Raw genomic sequence first — 23774 nt, 5'->3', positions numbered from 1 at the left:
AACCCTCTACGGCCAAATGGGTAGCGACAAAAATGGCTGCGAAATATGGAAGTAGAACAATTTTCTCTTTAACACTTTCAATAACTCTTTCAATTCAGTTACTGATTCACAATAATGTAATGTCCTCATATTTATATATATAGATGTATGAATATAATGTACAATGTATGCTAAATGTAAACAAGTAATTATACCTGTGAATAAATGAAAACCAAGGAACTGAAAAACAATACTAGAAACTATCACTTCTTTTTGGGTTTGTAAATGCTAAGTGGTGTGTTGATGGGGAATCTATGAATTCCATTGCCTTGCTTTAGATTTCTGTTCTGTTGAATACTCTTGGAATCTTTGGAAGGGTCATACTCCAAAATAGGGCCAAACTTAATTTCCTTTGGCTTGTAGTTTTCCTTATTGGAATCCTTCGCAACAGAAGCAGAACTTCGACTTCTTGCAAGTGCCGGTTGTATTCCAGGTCTCTGCACTACTCCCATAGGTACCACGTTATTAAAAGAATGGGCTCTTTGAACTTGTGGTTGTATTTGAGACATTTGAGGTTGAAGGTTAGCTTTAACCTGAGCTTGGGCTTGGGCCTGAGCTTGAGCTTGAGCCTGGACTTGGACTTGAAGTTCAGCAAGATTTACCTGTTGAAATTGATCCTGTGGATGACTCATTTGTGGGGTGTTTTGAATGAAGAATTGTGTTTGCGATGCTGGTGCTGAATTAATCGTATTCATATTGAACATCATTTGTTGCTGTTGGAGATGTTCAATCTGTTGTGACGGAGGTTGATGCATTTGTTGTTGGTGTGGCTGCTGTTGCTGCTGTTGCTGTTGACGCTGCTGAAACCACTGTCGCGTAAACTGTTCTCTCACACTTGGAGGAAGGCCATTGAACTGGGCAAAGTTGTTCACCATCATCTGTTGACCTTGAGGAACAAATTGAGGATTTGGATTAGCGAAATTTGCCATAACAGGATTTTCCACCCTAGGTACAACTCCAGCCAAATTAAAGTTGTTGCCCATCATTGGTGCAAACTGTGCGCTAGAAGCCATATTGACAGTATTTGGAGCTGAGTGGGGCGACTTGTGGGAAATGCCGTTTGACTGGTTGCAATCTCCAAGAAAGCTTGCCGAAAATTCCACTGCCGTACCGTTAGACCTGCTACTGGTAACATCCTTAACTATGTGTTGGCCATCTACTAATTCCGAATACTTATGCATTGTTGATAAATCATCAATCAGCTGCTGTCCAAACTGATGAAGATCTTTGGCTTCATTTGATTTCAAATGCTCCAGCTGTTTGAGAAGATTTTGGTTAAACTTCTGCACGATGGCAGCATTATAGATCGGAGCACTAATGGGTCCTTTATGCAAATCTAATCCTTTGGTGCCATTAGCTCTACTCACATCGATGTTTAAACTGGAACGTCTAATAGGGGATTGTTGTGATTGAGTCGATTTTGGAGACGACTTATAAGGAGAAGAGTCTGCGAGCACGGTCTCGTTGTCATCATCATCAACATCAACACTTGTTTTCGACAGAATTCCGGGCGAGGACTCAAGCTTGGCATCTTTTTTCACGATTTCGATGACATTTATCTCTGTTCCAGATGCATTGGAAGTCTTGTTAAACAAAACTTCATGGATCAAGTAGGCGTAGATGTTTGAGGTTTCATGATTAAACTTAACATCACTTGTCGTGTTTTTGTATAACACTTGAACAATTCGCAAGGCATCGTCATCTTTACTGTGGGAGCCATTGGTCAAAAAGTTGAGATAACCAGCAAAAAAGTTCGACAAGAAGGGAAATTGCAAATTGTAAAGTTTATCCGACAAATTCCAGTATGCATTAATGGGTTCGACACTCTCAAGAATTATTTGCTTTGATTTGGTCTTGTAAACCTTGGTAAAACAGTTCCATGCAAGCATCGACACACCATTTTCAGTGTTGCCTTTGACATCAATCTTTAAATAGGATTCAAAGACACCATTCAACAAGTTTAGCGGGTGTAAAAGTTCTCCTTGAGACTTGTTTGTAAACGGAGAAATTGGTGTGGACGCAACTATGTCTTTAGAATTAAGACACAAATTAATGTCATGAGAAACGACCCAGATGGGAACTGCATCGTCTCTCAATTTGTCTATGACATGGACAGTATCATCTCCTCCATGTCTGGCTTGGAATGTGTTTGTCGACAATGACGACGAAGTGATGTTCCTCAATGATGAAAAAACATGGTCATCATTCGGGCTCATGTTCTTGAATGCCAATTTGAATTCGCTAGGAACCATGCTATATGTGACATTATCATCAGAAGCAGTGTTGATATCTGGAGGAGAAGCCAAAAGCAAATCCAATTCGTGGTCTATGATTTCATTGGTGGTGATAGAATCCATCCGAGTAGCAGGCATAGTAGCTGACATCAAGCTTTCCAAAGGAGTCAGAATGAATTCCTCAATCTCGTCATTACTGATAGAGCCAAAGGTCGGAATGCTCTGTGGTGTCTTGGAAGACTTGTTTTTGTCGAGTTTCTTCAACTTGGACAATCTAAATAATCTGGACGATATTTGCTTAGAAGTTCTCAAGATACTTGTTTTGTTTAACAACATTCGCGACAACACTTTATTCTGAGAGGTATGCTTTAAAACGCTTGCATTATATCCAGCATGATTATCCCTGAAATCGCGATACTTCAAATAACACTTGATGAGTATGTCGTCAAGCTCTGGGTACCAGACTTTATCGCCGGCATCTGTGACGGAGTCTACGGACTGCTTTCTTCTTGGAAGAGGAGACTCCATAGTGTTGTCAATTTGTGAAGCAATTGAGTTATTGGGAGAATCGTGAATTGAAGAGATACTGGCCAATCTTCTTCTTTTGATGGACTTGGACACTGTCATTTCCAATTTGGAAGGACTGGCACCCAGGTCTCCTTCAGCAATAGCTCTCAACGAGATTAAATGAGGTGCTGATTGCAACTTAGTTGGAGTCGAGGCCGGCCTTTCCGACGATGCCATGATCCTACGCGGCAACAATAACTTATTGGGAGTCAAGAAGGTGTTGTTTTCCCGTTTTGAGGCTATAGTTTCTTCTTTTACAAGCTGAGAGTCTTCTTCATATATCGAAGTCATTGATGTCAAATTGTGCTGATTAGATGAATGGTCGTTATCCAATGAAGACCAGAGATCCACATCGTCTTCCTGGGTGGTATGTATGGTATCGCCGTGGTCATTGCTGCCGTCCACGCTGGAACGCCGAGTTTTAAACATTTCCGCGAACTGGTTCATCGACAAGGATTTTGTCTTCGAGTCATCTTTAGAGCTAGATTCAGGTGACGATAGATCAGGGTTACGCTTGTTGAAGTGACGGCGCATGTGGCTCGAAAATGTGAGGAACCTGTCTGGTGACACCAGTTGAATAGGCGACTGGAACTGGAACGAAGGCAGAAAACTGAGTCCAAAGGTGAAGGAGGGGGTCACCGAAGTCTTTGGCAATCCACCTGTAGTTATACCGTTGGCGGAGGCTTTCGACCGAGGTGTATGAGGAATGTTGGACATAGGTGAACGACGGGTGCGGAAGGGTTATAGATATGAATTTTGTAATGAATGAAAGTAGTAATTGTAGATTAGCAGTAATTAGTGATACTATTGTGTTGGTATTTTAAGGAGTAGTATGCAATGAAATGAGAACAGCCAACTAGAACTACTGATGGCTGTAGGCTAGGCGACGAACAAGATCAAGAAGAAAGACTTAGATATACAAAATGATACAGCCAGAAGAAAAAAAAGTTGGAGCAAACAACAAAGTTTCAGGGATAAGAACCTGTTGCTGATACACCAGTTTTTGTACTAGTAGCCCATTTGTTGATCCACGCAGTATTTATGGTACACGAAATTAAACATTTGAGAAACGCGCTTTTTTGGTGTCGCAGAAAAATTGATGGCAGCACCCGGCTTGTAAATATGCGTCTGCGAGAGTGGGGCACCAAATCTTCAAAGGTTCAGACCGTGCATCGGACCATGGTGTTTCCTTCTCCAAAGTGTATCAACTCATGTTGTCGTCACATTGTCTGTCACTATTGGCGTATGCTGAGAAAAGCCGAACTGACAGTATTATTACGGCATCGTTGCCTTGGTTCTTTTTCGCAGCTTCACCATATTGGTTATCGTCATGTGATGTGAAGGAGTCGAAACTTTCCACTCACAATCAGCTCTCGTAAAAAGGTTCAGAAACAGGAGCTCGAACATTCGCGTGGACCCTGTGTCGCAAAAGGACCGTAGCTCTCATTTTCGACATCCTTTGCGACACAATCTGACAATAATATCTGCCAAAAGCTCGTGCTATTGTACCTCCAGTTGCAATGTTCCGCCTCGTCATTGTATGGGTCTAGGATCTCCTCAGCAACAATGCCCGACATCTCCCCCACCACGGATAGAACGTTCACTCACGGTGTCAAACAATTCAGAATATTATGGAATAGTATGGCTTATTTTCTTGGATCTTATCGTGAGTCTTGAATCATTTCTCAGCGATTCGCGTTAGAGCCTTGGTTTTTCACTAGCTGAAATCCTACTAGAACACCGTGTTTGATAATAGGTTGGTATTTATCCCTTCGTAGATTTCATATGTAGTAGCCTAGTCTCTATATAGTTTATAGTATCAAAGTACATGTGATAGCTCCTCTACTATAGCCTCGCACAAGCCGGGAAGTTCGTGCTCATACTCAAGAAGATTGACTAGAAGCTGTTCCACTGTTCTCTGAGTAGCTTCGGTTCTTCCCCGATGATAAACCTGTTCTACACAGTAAAATAGTAACTGTCCTGGTTTCACACCCTCACGAGGAAACACTGGTGAAGGAGACGTCTCTTTTGTTTCGGTAGACTTGCCGACCACGGCAGATTCAGGAGAGATTGGTGATAATGGAGACAGAGCGGATACTTGCAAACTTGAGTAGTTGTCTCCGTACCTCTTGTACACTTCCTTGTTGGTTGTAGAACTTCTGCGACGAAGGAATTCTGATTTGAATGTTTCAAAGTCCCATTGAACTTTAGCACTGCTTTGTTCTTCACTGTCACTATCGACAAATCTTTCAAGCGGATACTTTGGTTTCTTGACCTTTCCAGTGGCTAGCAGTTGCATGTTCTTGTCTCTAATCATCTTCACCAACATTGCCTTTACTGATGAGTTTCGTCCTGTGAGTCTTGAAACAAACTGGTGGTGAAGGAGATCTTTGGCTCTTGGTCGTGCCTTTGGATCTTTGATCAAACAGTACTTGACAAAATCCTTGATGTTGTCGCTGAAATTAATTCCAACAAGCACTGGTGGCCTTTTCTTAGGAATGTCAAACAAGATTTTCATAGGGTCGTATTGAGCCAATGGTGGAGATCCGGTAACAAGTTCAATAGTGGTAATTCCTGTAGACCAGATATCTGCTTTCTCGTTATACCCACCTTCGTCGCTGCTCTTGCCTCTCGTTATTACTTCAGGAGCCATCCAAAACGGAGTTCCAACAAAAGTGTTTCTCTTCTTCATGGTCAATGTGATCTCTCCGCTAACTCCAAAATCTGCAAGCTTGACCTCACCATATTCTGTAAGAAGTATGTTAGCCAGTTTGATATCTCTGTGAACTTTCTTCTCGTTATGAAGATAAACCAATCCTTTTAAAACGTCTCTGATAATGAGGGCAACTATATCTTCAGGAAGCTTCTTGGCGTATCTTAGCAAATCAGAACAAGATCCACCTCCACAATATTCCATCACTATGAACATATTGAAATCTTTGACAAACGTCTCAATGTAAGATGTGATGTAGGGGTTTCTCAATCTGGACAAAAATTGAATCTCCTGGGTGAAAGCCTTGACATCTTCATTCGATTCATCCAAATTGACCACCTTTATAGCCACATCTTGTGCGTTGGTGAGACACTTGGCTTTGTAGACGTCTCCAAAGTTTCCTTTTCCAATACACTGAAAGATGTCATACTGTTTAATAGTGATAGGAGTATGTGTTTGGTAAAACATTTGACAGTAACAGGGACCGGCAGTGGTAGCAGTGAAACCTCAAGTGAACTACCAGATAGTTGGGCCAACTGCTTTATCTGGAGTGGAACTATTGGAAAAGAATTCCAGATTGAGCTAACCACAAATGCAACCAAAAATTGGGAACAATTTTTTCGCACCCAAAATTTCGCAGAGCCCATTCTAGATCTAGATTAACCTCACAGTAACCTACGTCGAGTTACATTTAGGCAATTTTATTCCATTAAGTGTTATACGCTATGAAGCTATTAATTAATATTTCGTTTCTATAGACTGGATCATGGTGTTAATAGACCACCGCTAAGCTTTAAGCTTCTGATCTTCCAGTACTCTATGGCTGCATCTGTCAAGCCTATGTCCTTCCTCAAGTCCTTTATGTCATCAATTTTGCATCCATTAAGAATCAAGAGCTCGGAAATTACAAACAACTTTTTCGAACTTGTGAGAATTAAGCCGTCATCCTCGAGTTCAATAAACTTCCTCAACGAGTACTCAAACAAGGAAATCACTTGGTACTCTTGCTTACTTGGAATGCTTATTTGGATATTGGTGTTGATGTCTGCCCCACAAATTATAGTTTTCAATACTTCGGGAACATGAATCTTTTGTATTGCCTTGATCAATTGATTTGTAATATCAGGGATAATCGACTTGTACTTCTTGAGTAAGTACTTATTCCTGATGAAGGATAAACGAGCATCGTCTGAAACTGAGGGTGTGATCTTCTCCTTAGGATCAAGGTTTTCTTCCAAGAATCTATTGACCTGGCAATTGTTAATGTATTTAAGAAGCATCTCGCTTTCATTTTCAAATTTATCTAACTTGAGGGATCTGATCTTGGTAATGTGTGAACCAATATTACGATGACAAGAAGCACACTTTACACAGAAACATGCCAAACAATTTATGGAAATCCACTCTACTGATTCCATAGAACCACAATCCAAACAAATATTATTGTTACTGTTTGGAATTGACCTTACCAAATTCAAGTAGTCTTTTTCTTCTGCTGGTGGGGCTCTAGAAGTGATAGATATTGGTGAAATTGATCTGTCCAAAGACTGGTTTGGAACAATTGGTTTTTCTGATAAGTCGATTATCAATTTACTCAAGTTCTTTCTCTTACTAGAATCAACATTATGACCAAAATTTTCCTTTAGTCTCGATGTATCCACAACTTGGCCAGCATTGTAAAGAGCTTTGATCCACTTATTTCTTTCATCCTCATTAAGGGCTTGGAATACATGCTTGGTGCGCAATGAAGTGTAAATCTCAAAACAGTTTTGTCTCTTTTCATAAGTAATAGGCTTTACACTTGAGAGGGCTACCTCAATTGGTTTGTTAATTGGTGTTTTTCCTTTTCTCCAATCAGAATACTCAGTCAATTGACCTCTATTCAAAACAACCCATTCTTTATGCCAACCAGTTTTACCCTGTCCACCCAACGTATACAATATACCTGACATTTCAGCATTTTGATCATCCGTACTGGTCGAGGACATAGGTATAGCTTCTTCTCCTGAGGATAGCGAGTTATTGGTAAACACCAAATCAAGGTTGTCTCTATTGATGATAAATTCGTCAATGTTGTCAGTTACTGAATTGTCTTGCGCAATTGAAGTCGATGATTGTGAGGAAGTCTGCGTTGTAGGGGGTAAAGTATGGTTCAACGAGTTAAATTTAATAAGATTAGTCAATTCTTCGTTGGTCAGACAAGCTTCTATCATTTGACGGAACTGGTACTTTTCACTGTTAAATCTCAATAATACATTGAGGTATATCTGATAGTTTTCTCCGAATAAATTTTGACTCATCTTTGCATCGTTGTATTTCTCAAAATCTAACAATTTTGGATTACGTTCGTCGAATGTCATATTGATGAACTTGAAGAGGCTCTCCAATAACTGGTTCGAGTATTGGTTATTAGTGATCGTATTCAAATGGTTCAAGTAGTCAAATTTAGACAATTCGAATGTTTTTCTCTTCGTCAATAACTTCAGTTCCGGTCTATCCTTTTCATTAGAAAGGTATTTGTTCAACCACGAATAGTACTCCTTGGAGTTGCTTTCAAACACCTTCTTGCGCTGTAACAACTCATTGTGGTGATTGGAGTTCGATGAAGACGAGCCACTTCCTTCAAGAGAGTTATACGATAGGTTCTGTGAAATCTTCGTTATCAACTTCTGGTCACATACGTTCTTCAAGAAGAATCTGAGATTCTTTTCAAAAGGGTCGAATATTGAGCGGAAGATTCGTTCAAAGTCTTTGGCAAAGCCGAACTGGTCTATCAAGTTGTTGAATTGGAACTCTGTGGAGTTGACCAATTCAATGAGCTTAACCTTGGTGCTAGTAAGTCTCTTCAACGAAGTTTCTAACAGTTTCAACTCTTCATGCAAATTGGATACTGCTCTTTTGTATTGTGGCAAGCTGGCCTCGTATTTGGCCAATGTCTTTCTGAACTCAGGACCATCTTCTATATTGAAATTGAACTCTCTCTTGAAATCAGCTAATTTGAAGTGTTTGCCTCTCAAGTTGTTTTCTTGAGGCACAGGCAGTTTCACCCGCAGTGATGTATGCTTAACTTTGGCGAGCTCATTGATCCATACACTGAAACCAAGGATGTGGGTATATTCGTTAGTGGTCGAGTCTAATTGCCAGAGTGAGACGTTCAACTTGCTGTCGTTGATTCTCTTGTTGTCAAACATGTCGTTAATGACCACACGTTGTGGTTCTTGCTTATTCTGGTCAATGGGAAGATTGGAATAGTCAATTTTGGAGATGTCAAAATTGGATTGATCATCTTCGTAAAGAACATGCTTCAACTCATCGATGCTGTCTGTGTTGGAAGAAGATTTAACAATTACGAGAGATTGGTTGAGAAAGTTTGCCGAAGGTCTTATAGCCACATTGAGCTTCAACTTGTTGAATTCGGCATTTACACGTATAAGTAAAGGAGTAGGGCTGGTCTTGGTAGGATTCTCGATATAGGTGACTAGTTCTGGAACCACCTGCAGCGTTTGTGTTAATGTCTTGGAGATGGATGAGACGCCTTTGTCGTTGTCCAAAACTATGGAGTATCTCGTGGAGTCGATCTCGTCTGTGAGAATGAGCTTGAGAAGTGACACTTGAGAATCCTTGCACTCAAAGTACGGGAATGAGAGCTTAGATAGACTCATATTGATGTTGTGACAAACGTCTAGTATTTGCTATGTACAAACAGGAAAATCGTGCGAGACGTATACAAATATATAAATATGAGCAATTGAGCTAATTGGCCAGAAAAGAAAGATGTGTTCTCTTGCAAGAGTCACTTTGCTCAAGATGCTTAAAAATAGAGACGTAGATCCTGCAGCTCCACCAGAATTGTCTGTTTGATTATCATCATTTATTTTTTGTAAATTTTTTTCTGTCATTTGCCAGCTGAGACAATCAAATACAGATGAGAGCAGAAAAGCTGAATTGAGATGAAACATTTGAAAAAGCTACCAACTATTGGTCCACGATTGTCACCAATAGCATACTAAGGTTCGTACCTTGTGTCGCGGTCTGTTGTACTCTCATGGCTAGATCTTGTTCCTTTTACGGCATTGTTCCAGCCTTCAGATTTTGCCAGGTCTAATTCCTGCAGGCTTTAACTGCTTAATATGCTCACGTATTTGCACCTGTCTTGGCTACTTGCATAATCTAACAGCGATCACTAATCTGGTGATGTCACTTCCGAGCCAATCTCTGCTGGGGAATCACGGCCACGATCACTTCGTCATACCATATATATCTATTGCGGGATCAGCATATAGTTCCAGCTTGGCTGAAGTGGAGGTCAGCCTTTTGAATTGCGCTTCTAGACTTTCGCAAAAATAATACTTCACTGAGGAAGTCATGAGTCGCAAAGTTTTCAAACCTCATTGAAACCAAGCAAGACACCAAAAACTGAAACGTTAGAAGTATGTAGCCAAGTTCCTCTATTGCAAAGGTTAAAAATGCAAAAAATATATGCGATTTCTGTGGATCGAACACAGGACCTTCAGATTAACTGTGACTGAATTTCTTCAGTCTGACGCTCTCCCAACTGAGCTAAAACCGCAAATGGAACCCACGGCGGGAGTCGAACCCGCAATCTTTTGATTAGAAGTCAAACGCGTTAACCATTACGCTACGCAGGCAGCTTGTTACTTTGCACATTCTTGACATTAAAATCTAATTGTTAAAATCACGTGATATTTAGCACGCGAAAAATATCACGTGCTAATCTTGGATAGTGTCGGGCCCAGTTTTCATCCAGCTGTTTATATGGGTTAGTATGTTCAATGTATGCCACTACGTTAGATTAAATCTGGAGGAGTTTTTATCCATCATTTCCTCCTCCCTTCGGTCTGGATTAGAGGAAGATTTGTATACTTTGTAGTAAATAATTTGCATTTTAACATATGCCACTTCGTAAAAAATAAAAGAATTGTTTGGCACCCACCCCTACCATTACATAACACTCATGAAAAGTTTTACGACATTATCTGGTATAGTAAAGGAACAAATATGCATTCATCATTAAATTGTGTATCATTAGTCGTACTAGAGCTATATTATCAGTTCGATTTCTCTTCTTTTTTTAGTTCCCATTTATAATAGATGGAAATTAAGTTGCCATTGATCATTTGCGATTGGGATGGAGAAGAAGGTAGTACCAACTGGTCATTTGATTTCAAATTGACATTGCAAGGATTTACAAGCATTATTATTCTATTTTCTTCGGTGCTTGTATTCCTCACCTCTACTGTGAATGCAAGTTTACCTATCCTAGCTACGGAAAGAATTTTGTAGGTCTCTAGTTCGTTCTTGTCTTTAGTAGCTTTTAGGGTCTTAACGTTTCCAGTAGTGGAATCTCGTATGTATTTAAGTCGCCTATTCTGGAATCCTCGTAAGATCTCATCTGCATAGACATATGCCTGCTTCACCATGTGAAACAGTTCGTTTGGCGTCTTATGTAGCTTTGCAAGAAGATTATCAATTGAAGGATCATATTGTACTCTTTGCCGCACTTGAAAAGCAGACAATGGAATCTTTGATTTCTGTCGAGATATCCCCAGCGCAGAATGTAGGGTCAAATCTGTGAGGGGGTGCAGTTTGTGAATGCCCATAAATTTTTGTTTGATATGTTCGTTTCTACTGAAAGTACTCTTTGTATTCAATACTGTACCTGTTTGCAACAACACATTTGGTGTACTTTCGGACCACACATTATGCATTTGAGTATACAGATTCTTCTTTGAACTGTTACCTTTTTGTTCTGTATTGACGGAGATTTCTCCAAGTGGTTTCCTTTTTGATACTCTGTTTGATTGTGACAATATATTCAATCTGTTCTCTCTCTTCATTTTCTTAAGACTGGCAGAAGCCTGGAGCCTATGGACCTCAAACGGGTCTTGTCGAGTCCATCCATTACTCATTATACAACCTAGAGCCCAATACGCGGACGCAAGCAAAAGAGTTAGATAGTACACTTGATCTGTTGGTAAGCACATCGTAACTACAAAAGGTAAACAAAAAGTTCAATATTTTCACGTGACTAAATAAATGCGGAAATAGCTACTAGTATGGGAACGGAAATAAATTCACTATGGGGCCAAAGTCCGAGAACCCAATCAATCATAGTGCTACAACAACGGGCTTTGCTATTTCAAAAAATCTCCAAAAAGTACATATTTGAATAGTTTAACCTTTCAGTATGAGTATTATCTACTTGAAGACAACAGCATCTCTCGGGGTCTGGTCTACTGTCAACTGGAAAATGTCTCCTCTCAGATAATGGCCCACTGGATCCATGTCGTATTTGGCCTGAGGAATGATATCGTAGTCAATCTCAGCAGTCAACAAACCTTCTTTACCCCTCAATGGTCCAGCAATGATATCTCCGTAAGGATTGACGATGAGCGAACCTCCATCGATAGCATTCTTTCCTTCTGGCCAGCCAGGCATGTCCAATTGGGCAGCTTGTGCTGTAGGCAAGAATGCAACTGCAGAGACCACAAAAAGACGACCCTCGTTTCCGATAGTTCTGATCAAAGCTGTCCATCCATCTCTATCATCCACTGTAGGTGCAACGTAGATGTTGAGTCCTTTCGCGTAGAAGGAAGCTCTCAACAAAGGCATAAAGTTCTCCCAGCAGATAGCACCACCAACTTTACCCAAACCTTCAAAATCGGCCGTAATTAATGTAGAACCATCTCCTTGACCCCAGATCAATCTCTCAGTTGCAGTAGGCATAATCTTTCTGTGTTTGCCAACATAACCCTTTACAGAGTCAATGTATACAGCGGTACAGTACAATGAAGAACCACCTCTTTCGATTACTCCAATCACAATGGACGCTCCTGTGGAAGCACTTAATGTTTCCAATTGCTCAATTTCCGGACCAGGAACATCAATTGCACCCTTGAAATATTCAGCAAACTTCTCTCTGCCAGCTTGCAATCTATAGCCCAAATATGTCCCAAAGTGCGATCCCTTAGGATATCCTCCCAAAGTGGCTTCAGGGATCACAACCAATTCAACTTTTTTTTCCTTCAACTCAGCTTCGTAGCTCAAGATCTTTCCAAGGGTCGCTTGGGTTCCCTTGGGATCAGCTCCGATTTGCAATGCAGCTACGACGTGTTTAGACATTCCAATTATAGTAAATTCTATTTTCAATTGACACTTTTCTTTACTAACCGACAGTGCAGTGGAATCGTTGACGATTGAAGTGCTATGTATTGCAAAGAATAAGGGCTAATCTTGCCAATTAAAAAATTGAGTCTCATGCCTTTTTATATGTTACTGAGTCACAAGGCTGCAGGCATACAAAACGAATTGCGCTAATTTCGCAGCCATATAGGCAACTCAATCCCCGCAGATATCTCAGTTCCGAAGAATTCGTAGTTTCTATTATATGATGAAAGCGTCAAATAATAACTAAATCAATATCTATGTACGTAATAAATGATTATGGAATAGGACTATAACTCAAACTTTTACTTTTTTCTATGCAAAAAATCAAGAATATGGTGACTTTTCAGTGCGCTGGAAGTTCTACTTGTATCAGAGAGAGCAAATGTTGATATCGAGTCCTCATCGCCTGCACGTATAGGAGAGCGTGCCAACGGTGAATGAGGCATGGAAACAGCTCCTCGTCCTCGAAACTGGTCCGCTCTCTCCAATCTGGCCAGCAAAGCTCTGGCTGGTGTAAGAAAGTTTCTCAGAGAAAGATCCTCTAAAGAATGCGACGAATGGAGACCTCTCAAATCAGGATACAATGGAGCAGGCTCTTCAATTGAAGGATCGTCAATGTCATTTTCTACAGCCTCGTCATAAGTAGGAACACGACAGAGAGTGTTAACATCAAGTTCTTTATGTACAAATGGCTTTCCGTTGATAGCCAAACGAGGACTACTGGGAACATCACTATTGCGACGGGGAGGTAAATCTGAGTCAATGCAACTGTCAATGTTATTTCTTGTCTCAATGGGAGACAAAAGAGGAGATGGTGAAACACTCTGATTTCGGAACTGCTCTAATGGAGTTTTGGGTGAATTCATATCATACACTTTGTCAAACACATGCTTCTGATACAAAGGGGGAGCAGCATCCAATCTGTCCAAATCGTTCTCATCAATAGGTTCCTCTTCTCCGTCTTCATTTGCTGAAAGCATCGGACTCTGTGATCCATTCTGTTCATGGTGTTTTTTGAATAGGGTATCCAGCTGATCTGGGATGTTTATAAACTGTGCCAATTCCGGTTCTACAACTAAATGCTTTCCACGAACGTGTCCAGCGTTGGCACTAATGTATAGGTAAACAGGCAAGTTTGCTCTAAGTTCACTTGTATGGCCCTCCTTGTTGTTCAACTGAACACATACCCTGAGTCTGTGTCGCACCTGAATTATATTATTCTTCAATACACATGATTGTGTAATACGGGCCAAATTCTCTGGAACCTTGTAATGTGTACTGATAGTCCATTTGTCATCTGGTAGAGTTTCCTGATCTGGTATTGGCATGTTTTGTTTGCCATGCAATTGTTCGTATTCGGGAGACGTTCCTTCTTCGTACATGACATGGTAGTGTTGAACTATACATCCATGTATTTTTCGAATACTCAATCCTTTCGCTATTGGCACAATGATAATGTTGATAGGTATAGAAGATCCTATTGCTAAACCCTTTTTGGCAATATTGACGTTATAGTCTACTTTCTCTGGCCAAGTATTGTAAATGTCGATGCTATCAGTGAGATTAAAATTCTGTGGATGCAAAGTCCTTACTATTCTAATATGCTTCATTATGGTAACATCCTTTTCAAACTTTCCTCTCTCTATGGTGCAACCGATCTTGTAAAGCAAACTACCACAGCTCAAGCCTTCAACCGTCTCAGATATATTGGAGGGCAAGAGCACTCTGAATGGGAGGTTGTAGTTTCCTTTGGGGAGTAGATACGAATTCTGATCAGAACCAACGAAAGGAGTTCCATCTACACCACTCAGAGGAAGTACTATTTCGCCATTTCGGTGATGAGCGTCTCCAAATGCCGGCCCCGATCTTGTACGAGATAATGCTGGGCTGTCACCATTGTCTACACCAGGAAGTACACCAGGAAGTACACCATCATCTACTCCTGTAATAGAGCCGCTTCTCGACTTTTTAATGGAACCAATCTTGTTGTATCGTACAAACTTATCACCGTAGCTTCCGTAATTAATCACTCCGACTGGACTCGTCAATAAATTGTACCAATCTACCTTGAGAACGCACAATCGTTCATTCACTTCTGCTAGTATAGAACCATTATTCATACGTTCAAAGAAATTCACCAGGTACTCTCCTATGAATACAAGTTTGACCTTCTTGATGTGTGTATCTTCAGATATGCTGAGTTTGACTGTGCCCTCTAAGAGAACATTTTCGCACTCAAACTCATTGCCCCGTAGGAGAAGTAGGTTCTTGTGGGGGGACTTGATTTTGATATCGAATAGGGCCGGGTTAAAGGGATGGCTGAACATGGGGCACTGACATGGAACAATGGAATCCAAACGCAACGAAGAAATAGTTGCAGAGAATTGAAGAAAATGAGTAGAATCGGTCGAAATCAAGTCATACTCCTAGGGTCGGAGATGTAGGAGTCGATGTGGTAATGCGAAATGGAAAAATCCGGGGTTATTCGATATGAACAACTTGAATAATATGGAGTTGCAAGAAGAAGAAATTTATAGAATAAGCGAAGTAGAGAGTCTTTCCCCTATTTATGAGATAAGAACAAACCTTATCAGCACTCTATGAATTATTATTCAAGATACTGACAAATCCAACAAATTCACTAATGACATAAAATATGGTCACCAGCGGCGCTACCACATGAAGACTTTTTTGCCTCAGTATGGCTGCAAGTCTGCGATAATCACCTGATTGCAAATAGTTCAGCGCATTCGGAAATGTTGAGTTTATCAACAAAGGGCACGTTACGAGATGAAACGTTCCCCTGGCAGTATGATATATAGTGTTTATTTATATTAGTTTCTATACTAAGCAGTTTCTATCTTGTGCACTTCATTGTACAATTTCTATCTTTTCTTGTCATTTAGTAATCCTCAACCTTGTAGTTCAGGCAACAACTTTATCAAATTTGGTGAAGAACTCCTCTACTAGTTCTACACTCCAGAAGTCGCCTGATCTCTTGGCATAACTCAAATGTCCACCAAGGTCAGTTTCAATCATGGCCAAGTATGGGTTCTCTAAGACTTCAAGCTTTGGCAATCTAACACTGATGGTTGGATCGTCAGTAGAGTTCAAGATCAAAGTGGGAGTCTTGATGTTTCCTATTCTTCTAACAGGGGAAGCTTCTCTATAGTAATCCATAGCATTCGAGAAACCGGCACTATGGCACGTGTAGACGTTATCGAACTCCACTGTAGTCTTTGGCTTCATAAATTCCCTATACAAATCGTCAGTGAACACATCTGGACTGAAACTTGATAAGGTCTTGTAATTGTTCTTGACCAACTTTTGCAAGTACGTAGTCAAGGCCGGGTTGAACAAGTAATTTCCTGAGTACGACTGTTGCAAGTGGTAGCACGAGTCTACCAAGTCCCATGGACAACCAATCAAGGCAGCAGCACGGATCAAGTTGTGGTCTTCTTCTGAGTGATTGGGGTCTCCCAAGAAGTTGGCCAAGATACAAGCACCAAATGAGAATCCCACAGCATAGATCGGTCTGCTGGGGTATCTCTTTTTGAGTTCGTGCAATACATCTTTTACATCGTCAGTGGAAAGGGCATTGAACAACTTGGCCGACGTAATTTTGGTTCTACAACATCCTCGGTTGTTCACCACGAGCACATCCCAACCGTTGACATGGCTGTTGATAGTCTCTACAAAGTTACGAATCAAAGGTTCGTGACTTCCACCACATAAACCATGCAAGACTACGGCAATAGGTTTTTCCGAGCCGACATCCTGACCATGCTTCTTACGTTCGGCCAATTCTTGTTCGCTGAAGAACCTCGTACGTGGATGTAACTTGGGGGAGTCTTCTGGTAAAGTTTCGTCATGTAGCTTTTTGAACTCTTCCTTGGATTCTGGCTTGGGTATAGCCCAGTCTAAGGAGCATGTACCCTGGTCTTTGTATTCAAACGTTTCTCTTCCATAGTAAACAGGAAACTTTGCAATAGAATCTACACTGGTGTAGTACAAAGTCTGTAAGGCACCGTTGAACAATAAAGGGTGCAACCACAACTTTTTCGACTCGTCCAAAGTTGGAATTTCTTTCCGAACGAAGTCTGTGAACAGTATTGAATCTTCCTTATTGCTCTTTAAGGGAAGATCGTAAGCTTTGGAACTCTGATGAACCTTCACGTTGGCTCTAAAACCCCAGTTTAAAATACCCATATTTAGGAAAAGTAGTGTCAAGAATTACAAAATCTACGAATAGATGCAATTGGAAAATGACATATTTTAAATAGCTAATCGAGGAAGCTCGGTGTTTAAATATAGTCCATCGCCAAGTAATTTTCGCGCGCACAAATCTGGCATGTTAAATAATATATAGACGTACCTCGGTTCAACTAGATGAGATTTGGATTCAAGGTACACGAAGAAAGATCACTAAACGATCGAAACTTCAAAAAGTTGCTTAGTCAGGCCATTAAACATGTTTACTAACAGATGAGGTTATCTGAGATTCCACCACATCCGAAATCTTACAATGGTGTTGGAACATTACTTCTAGTACCAGTTTATATTCGTTTATTACTTTACTTTGCTTCTACTTAAAAATTGTGTAAGTTGCTGTCTAATAGCATGTAAAACCACTCCCTCATACCATAATCTTACGTCTAGCTTCCTGGTATATAGTATTGAAGTATTAGATTTTCTCTTTGGATTCAATCACCTTGCTTAAGCTGACCTTGCGGCGAAGTGCTGCTTCTTTAATGGCCGTCTTAGATCTTTCTGACGAAGGACTATTCGCCACATGACCTCTATCGTCTAAATCAACAGTGCCAGCACTCTCAAACAACGACACTTGACCAGCCAACAACCCCAAAGTCTCTAAAACCTGCGAAGGCTCGTTCAAGTGGGATGTAGCAATAGTCTGCTTAGAAGCAGGACCAACAGCAACTGGATATACACCATAGGAACCAAACTGGTTCTTAGGAAACTCCTTCGAAGTCCAGTCATCCTCAATCTCCTTAAGCGCTCTGAACATATCTTCATCAGTCAAGTCGTCTCCTAGACATAAGATGAAATCTGGTAAGTCTGCAACTGAAATATCTGCTGATCCCTTGGACGAGATATGGGTGTCCAATTTAGATCCATGTGGGTTCAATACCAACCGTCTGACAATCTCGCCCTTGTTGAGGAACTTGGGTCTAACTTCTATATTAGCCTTACCTTCCATGATTTCCACGTCGTATTCTTTGGCAACTGTGTCCTTCAATTGTTGAAAGCACTTTGCTGCCTGAAACCGTCCAAGCTCTGGATCGGCTCTACGGTAATGCCATGTCAAAGCAACTTTCTTCCTCTCGATATTAGAACCCGGCGTTCTTTCCGTGTAGTACCTGTAAACGCTATCCACCTTCTGCTGCCACGACATGTCAAAAGATTCAGCCAAGTTCACCCATTCCTTAGAATCAATATCTTTCATGAAACAGCCGTGTTCAGCAGAAAATCCAACATTCTTCGATCCCAACCACTTGTCCAAGAACGCCTGGTCTCTACCTGAAATCACCCAGATCTGATTCTTTGGATCAGCAGACAATGCATCCAAAATTTGGTTCAATCGAGAAGATGGAATGGCAGCAGCTGGGTCTTTGACTATAGGAGTTAAAGTTCCGTCATAGTCAAACAAAAATAATCTTCTCTCTGATTTGGCATAGCTATTGTACAACAATGGTCTGTTCAAAGCTGGAGTATAATGGAAAGTGTGAGTTTCAGAAACGTGTTCAATCAAGTGAGACAAAAAGGTAGAAGACCAGCTCTGAATGGTATTCGAAATAACCTGCTTATACAATCTTCCTTCCAAATCGGTCTTTGCGTCATCAGACATTGAGAGGCAGTCGTTGATGGTTCTAGCAATTCCTACTGAATCCCAAGGATTCACCAAGATCGATTCTCTCAAAACAGAGGCAGTGCCAGTGAATTCGGACAATATCAAGGGAGAACTATTTTCTTTCTGACAAATGACGAATTCTAGCGACGTGGTACTCATTCCATCACGTACAGAAGTAACTAATGCCAAATCGGCTACTCTAAGTAAAGCAAAGTACTCGTCCTTTTCGATTCTAATCTGGTAATGCAATACAGGCGTATAGTTCAAGTTACCAAACTGGCTGTTGATACGGTTTACCAACTCAGTTACTTTTTTCTCTACATTGGCCGAATGAGAGTAGCCCGGACTCAGGACTTGAATCAACACAACTTTGTCTCTCCATTCTGGGTACATCTGCAAAAACATCTCGAACGCCTGTAACTTCTGAACCACACCACGGACCTTGTCCAATCTGTCTCGACCTACAATGATCTTCTTTCCCGTGTAGATTTCTTTTAGAGCCTTGACTTTAACCTCGATACCTGGTTCAAATGCATCATTTTCTGTCTTCTTGGTATCGATACCTATTGGTAAAGTCTCTACAGAGATGGCTGTACCATAGGCCAAGATCTTGTTAGAAGTGACTTCATAACCAAGGAGACGAGAGCAACAAGAAAGAAAGTGGCGTTGGAAAGAGTCAGATTGAAAGGCGATCTTGTCAGCTCCCAACATGCCATCCAACAACTGCGATCTCTTCGAAAGACACCGAAAATACTCTGACGATGGGAATGGAGCATGGACGTAAAGTCCGATATACGCATCCGGAAACTCCATCCGCAACAATTGCGGAAGCAACAATAAATAATAGTCGTGGATCCATATTATATCTCCAGGCTTATACACGGATTTGATCTTGTTGCAGTAGACTTCGTTGAATTTGACATAATCGTGCCAGGCATCAGCCTCGGCTTTACCGTTTGAAGGCTGACCCTGGATGTAATGGAAAACTGGCCAGAGGACGTTTTCGGCATACTTTCTCCATCTTTCCTGGTCTCGTCTCAAGAGCCAAACTGGGTGGATGTTGTCCGAGTTGTTAGCCTTTCTCAACTTCTTTTCCAACTCCTGTTTTTCCTTATCATCCAAGTAGAGTGGATCGTCTTGGATGTTTTCGCCATTGGCCAGAAGATTGGTGTTGTTGATCAATTCGCCTGTCCAAGCAATCAAATGGGTTTCCCAGTCTGTGTGCTGGTCTAGAAAGTACTGCGAGGAGTAGAGAGCAGAGTTCCCTCTTACTGGCTCTACATCCCAAATATACTCGTGGGTCTTGGGGTCGTGGCACTTGTAGATCTGCGACGGCAACGACGTCATCACGTTCAACACTCTACCTGAGAGCTTGATCTTGGAATTGTTGGCATAGTCTGCTGGCGATATTATGGTGGAGTCCGAAGGATAGGCGAACTTGGTTTCCATAGTGAAAAAAGATAGACTTTAGATGAATAGACGAAAGTGAAAGGTAAAAGTATAATATGATATGAGCGCAAAGTGAGTACAATGTCAGTATACAGCAATTCTATATGACTAAGCAGTTCTATATGATTGAACAGTTCTATATGGTCAAGAACAAGAAGAAGACACTCACTAAATTCAGCAATGAATGTGTCGTTGAGATATTGGCCTAGATGCGCTTCTAGATTTTCCCATCGATCTTCCACCGCATAAACAGGAACAAAAAGGTCCGTAAGCGTACAGCCGGAGATGAAAGTGTTCCGCAACGACCCACTTCCAATTAGCCGAAGCTTCGTCTCAAAAACAACAGAAATACATTCTCTCTTTCTGGCTTGTCTTTGACGATATCCAAATTCCTCCCCTGCTTAATCGTGCTAGTCTAGCGTTCATAACTATCGACCCATTAGATTGCACTAATCCTGTGTGGTAATATTGCTGGAGTTGTGTGGGTAAAGTGATAAGGGGTACATTGGGAGAAATGGGGCATTGCTAGTAGTATCCTCTACTGCTTTCCAATAAGATCTTGTAACGGGATCTGTTGAAAGACTTGAGTAGACATTCTTAGTTTAGTATCATAGTTTGAAGAAAGAAATAGTGAAGTGTTTTAAGTACAGATATTTCTCAGGTAATATGAATACAAGAGCATAGAAACAGAGCTGTGAAGTTCTGTTCAGCGTACTCCATTCAATTATGTAGTAGAAGAATCGAATTACAAGATGATTCTTCAAAAAAATGTATTTGTTAAATAATTCTCAAATTTCGACGAAAACTCTCAAACTTTCAAGTTTATCTTCATTTATCAAATACATTCAATACAGCATAAAGGCATATCAAAAGACTCCAGTTTTGACTCTTGATACACTGTAAATCTCCAATTCTCTCTTGCACGTAACTTCTATCCTCTATCTGTATCGCCCTTTCTTGCCTCGCTTGTTAAGCCAATAAACAAGGTTATTAGTATTGGCTGCGAAAAGAACAAGTTCTCACCTGAATCTACACTTCCTTAAAATATTATATCTTTTTCATATTTTTTTCTTGTTTGTATATAATAAATCCATTAACCCATTTACCAAAAAACTATTACATTACATACTTAGAAAATAGAATACACTGAAACATTCATCCTTGACGAATACTTCAGAAAAAAACGACAATGACACCACCGTCCATTTCTTCTATTCCTTCCGATCAATATTTTTTTGTTAGTTGTCTTCGCTTAGGTTGAGCTGTTCCAAATCATTCAAGAATCTGTGAGTAGAAATTTAAGCTTGTGGCTCAGCTGGAGCAGCTGGAGCAACAGGAGCAGCAGCTTCCGAGTTCTTGTATTCCTCGAAAGCAGTCAAAGCATCTTCAAAGTGGTTGGTGAACAACTCGTCGTCTTCCAACAAAGCTAAGATCTCTTGGTTGTCCAAGTCCAACATCATACCGGTAATCTTACCAGCGGCTTCTGGTTCTTGAGCCTTGCCGGTAGCAACAATCTTAGGGTACAATTCTTCACCTAAGATTCTCTTTTGTTGGTCAGGAGGAGCAGAGGCAATGATAGCAGCCAAGTCTCTTTGTTGACGGCCCTTGTTCTGGTTACGGTTAGGGTAGTAGCCTCTTTGTTGACGGATGTTTTGACCGTTGAAGTCAGAGTAAGCTTGTGGTGGGATACCGTAAACTGGGACTGGTTGGCCGTTAGGACCTGGTCTTGGCCATTGTTCTGGACCACCGAATGGTTGACCTCTTCTCATGATCATCTGTGGGTTTGGACCTGGGAAAGGAGCGTTACCTCTACCGTTAGGTGGGAAGAAACCTTGTTGGCCATAGAACATTGGAGGAATGAATTGACCTGGGATTCCACCGGTAGCAGCAGCATTTTGCATTCTCATCTGGTTACGGGCTTGGATCTGTTGTTCTAATTGAGAACGTCTGACATCCTTACGTTGAGCCAAGGCGACGTACAATGGCTTGCCAAAGAACATTCTTTGGTTCATTTCGGTGATAGCCTTGGTGGCTTCTTCTGGGGACGAGAAACAAACGAAACCGAAACCCTTGGACTTACCAGTTTCATCGACCATAACTCTAGCAGAGGTGATGGTTCCGAAAGGCTTGAATTCTTCTTCCAACTTTTCGGAGTCGATAGTATCGTCCAAGTTCTTGATGAACAAGTTGACACCTTGGTACTTGGACAACTTTTCCAATCTGGTGTTTTCGTACTGCTTCTTCAACTCTTCCATTCTTTCTCTCTTCTTTTGAGCTCTACCAACGTAGATCTTTTGACCATTGATTTCCTTGTCGTTCAACTCTTCGACAGCCTTGACAGCGGCTTCGTGACCCTCGTAGTTGACGAAACCGAAACCCTTAGACTTACCTTCGGCGTCCTTTTCCAAGTAGATGGAAGTGATAGCACCGTATGGAGTGAACAACTTCTTCAAATCCTCTTCAGAGTATTCCAAGTCAATGTTCTTGACATAGATGTTGGTGAAGTTGGCCTTGATTTCCTCAAACTTGGATTCACGGTCCTTCTTGGAGATGTGCTTACCAACAAAGACTTCACGGTCGTTCAACAACATGCCGTTAACGTTTTCGATGGCGGCTTCTGCGGCTTCGGCAGTCTCGTAGTGAACAAAACCGAAGCACTTGGACTGACCCATGTCGTCAGTGGCGACCTTACACGACAAGATCTTACCGAAAGTGGAAAAGGTGTCGTGTAAAGCCTTGTTGTCGATGGCAGGGTGCAAGTTCTTGATGAAAATGTTGCCGTCACCTGATCTTCTGGCAGAAGGGTCTCTCTGAGACCACATGATACGACAAGGACGGCCTTCAATTGGGCTGTAGTTCAATTCTTCGATAGCCTTTTCTCCGTCTTCCATCTTGTGGTAGTTGACGTAGGCGTAACCCAAAGACTTCTTCGAAACAGCATCTCTACAGACTCTGATAGACGAAACCTGGCCAATAGGAGAGAAGATCTCGAATAACGTAGCTTCGTTGACAGAGGTGTTCAATTCTCCAACATACAAAGAGGCAGTGCTCTCAGCAACGTTGGCAGAGTCAGCGCCTTCTTCACCGGCTGGAGCAGATTCAGCAGCAACAGCTTCTTCTTCAGCGGCGGCTGGAGCAGAATCGAGGTTCAACTTTTCCAACGATTCTTGGAGTTGGTTGGCGTCAGCGGCAGACATGGTTGGATTTTTTTTTTGGATTTTTTTATAATTAATCGTAGAAACGAATAATTTGTTTGATAAAAAAAGGGTGGATTGGAATTGGAAAGACCAAAAGAAAAGGAAAAGAGTAACAAACTCAAATCCTTGAAAAATTGAGACTATCTCAAAATTTTTTTTCTCAGCTTGATTAGCAGTTTTTTCTCTGTATGTTATGAAAATTTTTTGCAAATTAGCCACGCACGAAATAGACAAAGAGATGAGTTACCCGGTCACCTGGTAAGAGTGCTAAAATGAATGGCATCAACCGTAGCTTGATGGTGGTATAATAGCACAAAGTGATGAGATGAGGAGGGGAGACGTCAATTCTAAATAGGCAGCGAGAATTGCTGTTTATTCCAATCCGTAAGACTTCTACTGTTAGCTCCAACTAGCGTACTGACTTTTACCATACTCAATTATTCCGTGCATAGAATTTTTCAGTACCATACCTGATTTAATGATCTACTATCCTGTGTAATAGAGTACAGTTCAGGAAA

At 41.1% G+C, this 23774-nt stretch overlaps 8 protein-coding genes across 8 annotated transcripts; all 8 read right to left on the bottom strand. All coding sequences in view use genetic code 12, as the record gives it.

Moving 5' to 3' along the window:
• Positions 1-113: 113 nt before the first annotated feature.
• On the bottom strand, positions 114-3768 carry PICST_68092 (hypothetical protein). The gene has a single exon (XM_001385478.1). It carries the CDS (start codon positions 3555-3557, stop codon positions 243-245), a length of 3315 nt encoding a protein of 1104 aa, XP_001385515.2. The 5' UTR covers positions 3558-3768; the 3' UTR covers positions 114-242.
• Positions 3769-4659: 891 nt separating this feature from the next.
• On the bottom strand, positions 4660-6021 carry SPS1 (Serine/threonine protein kinase; the record flags this gene model as incomplete). Its single annotated transcript, XM_001385477.1, has 2 exons — positions 4660-4833; positions 4891-6021. The coding sequence occupies 2 exons, from the start codon at positions 6019-6021 to the stop codon at positions 4660-4662; spliced, it is 1305 nt and encodes a 434-aa protein (XP_001385514.2).
• A 296-nt stretch (positions 6022-6317) lies between these two features.
• Positions 6318-9215, bottom strand: AGE1 (GTPase activating protein; the record flags this gene model as incomplete). The annotated part of the gene is made up of 1 exon (XM_001385476.1): positions 6318-9215. One exon carries the CDS (start codon positions 9213-9215, stop codon positions 6318-6320), a length of 2898 nt encoding a protein of 965 aa, XP_001385513.2.
• Positions 9216-11772: 2557 nt separating this feature from the next.
• On the bottom strand, positions 11773-12696 carry NIT1 (nitrilase; the record flags this gene model as incomplete). The annotated part of the gene is made up of 1 exon (XM_001385475.1): positions 11773-12696. The coding sequence occupies one exon, from the start codon at positions 12694-12696 to the stop codon at positions 11773-11775; it is 924 nt and encodes a 307-aa protein (XP_001385512.2).
• Positions 12697-13313: 617 nt separating this feature from the next.
• ROD1 (protein for resistance to o-dinitrobenzene, calcium, and zinc) lies at positions 13314-15068 on the bottom strand (the record flags this gene model as incomplete). Its single annotated transcript, XM_001385474.1, has 2 exons — positions 13314-13417; positions 13454-15068. Coding segments are annotated over 2 exons (1719 nt in total), but the record flags the coding sequence as incomplete, so codon positions are not given.
• Positions 15069-15557: 489 nt separating this feature from the next.
• On the bottom strand, positions 15558-16962 carry EHT1 (alcohol acyl transferase). Its single transcript, XM_001385473.1, has one exon. The coding sequence runs from the start codon at positions 16948-16950 to the stop codon at positions 15667-15669; it is 1284 nt and encodes a 427-aa protein (XP_001385510.2). The 5' UTR covers positions 16951-16962; the 3' UTR covers positions 15558-15666.
• A 328-nt stretch (positions 16963-17290) lies between these two features.
• Positions 17291-20059, bottom strand: TPS2 (threalose-6-phosphate phosphatase; the record flags this gene model as incomplete). The annotated part of the gene is made up of 1 exon (XM_001385472.1): positions 17291-20059. The coding sequence occupies one exon, from the start codon at positions 20057-20059 to the stop codon at positions 17426-17428; it is 2634 nt and encodes an 877-aa protein (XP_001385509.2). The 3' UTR covers positions 17291-17425.
• A 1041-nt stretch (positions 20060-21100) lies between these two features.
• Positions 21101-23356, bottom strand: PAB1 (Polyadenylate-binding protein, cytoplasmic and nuclear (Poly(A)-binding protein) (PABP) (ARS consensus binding protein ACBP-67) (Polyadenylate tail-binding protein)). The gene has a single exon (XM_001385471.1). The coding sequence runs from the start codon at positions 23254-23256 to the stop codon at positions 21358-21360; it is 1899 nt and encodes a 632-aa protein (XP_001385508.1). The 5' UTR covers positions 23257-23356; the 3' UTR covers positions 21101-21357.
• Between the last annotated feature and the right edge of the window lie 418 nt (positions 23357-23774).

Source organism: Scheffersomyces stipitis, chromosome 6 (genome assembly GCF_000209165.1).
Source record: "Scheffersomyces stipitis CBS 6054 chromosome 6, complete sequence".
In the NCBI taxonomy this organism is placed as follows: domain Eukaryota; kingdom Fungi; phylum Ascomycota; class Pichiomycetes; order Serinales; family Debaryomycetaceae; genus Scheffersomyces; species Scheffersomyces stipitis.
The sequence above is the reverse complement of the archived record's forward strand: the minus strand, read 5'-3'. Positions and strand labels throughout refer to the sequence as shown.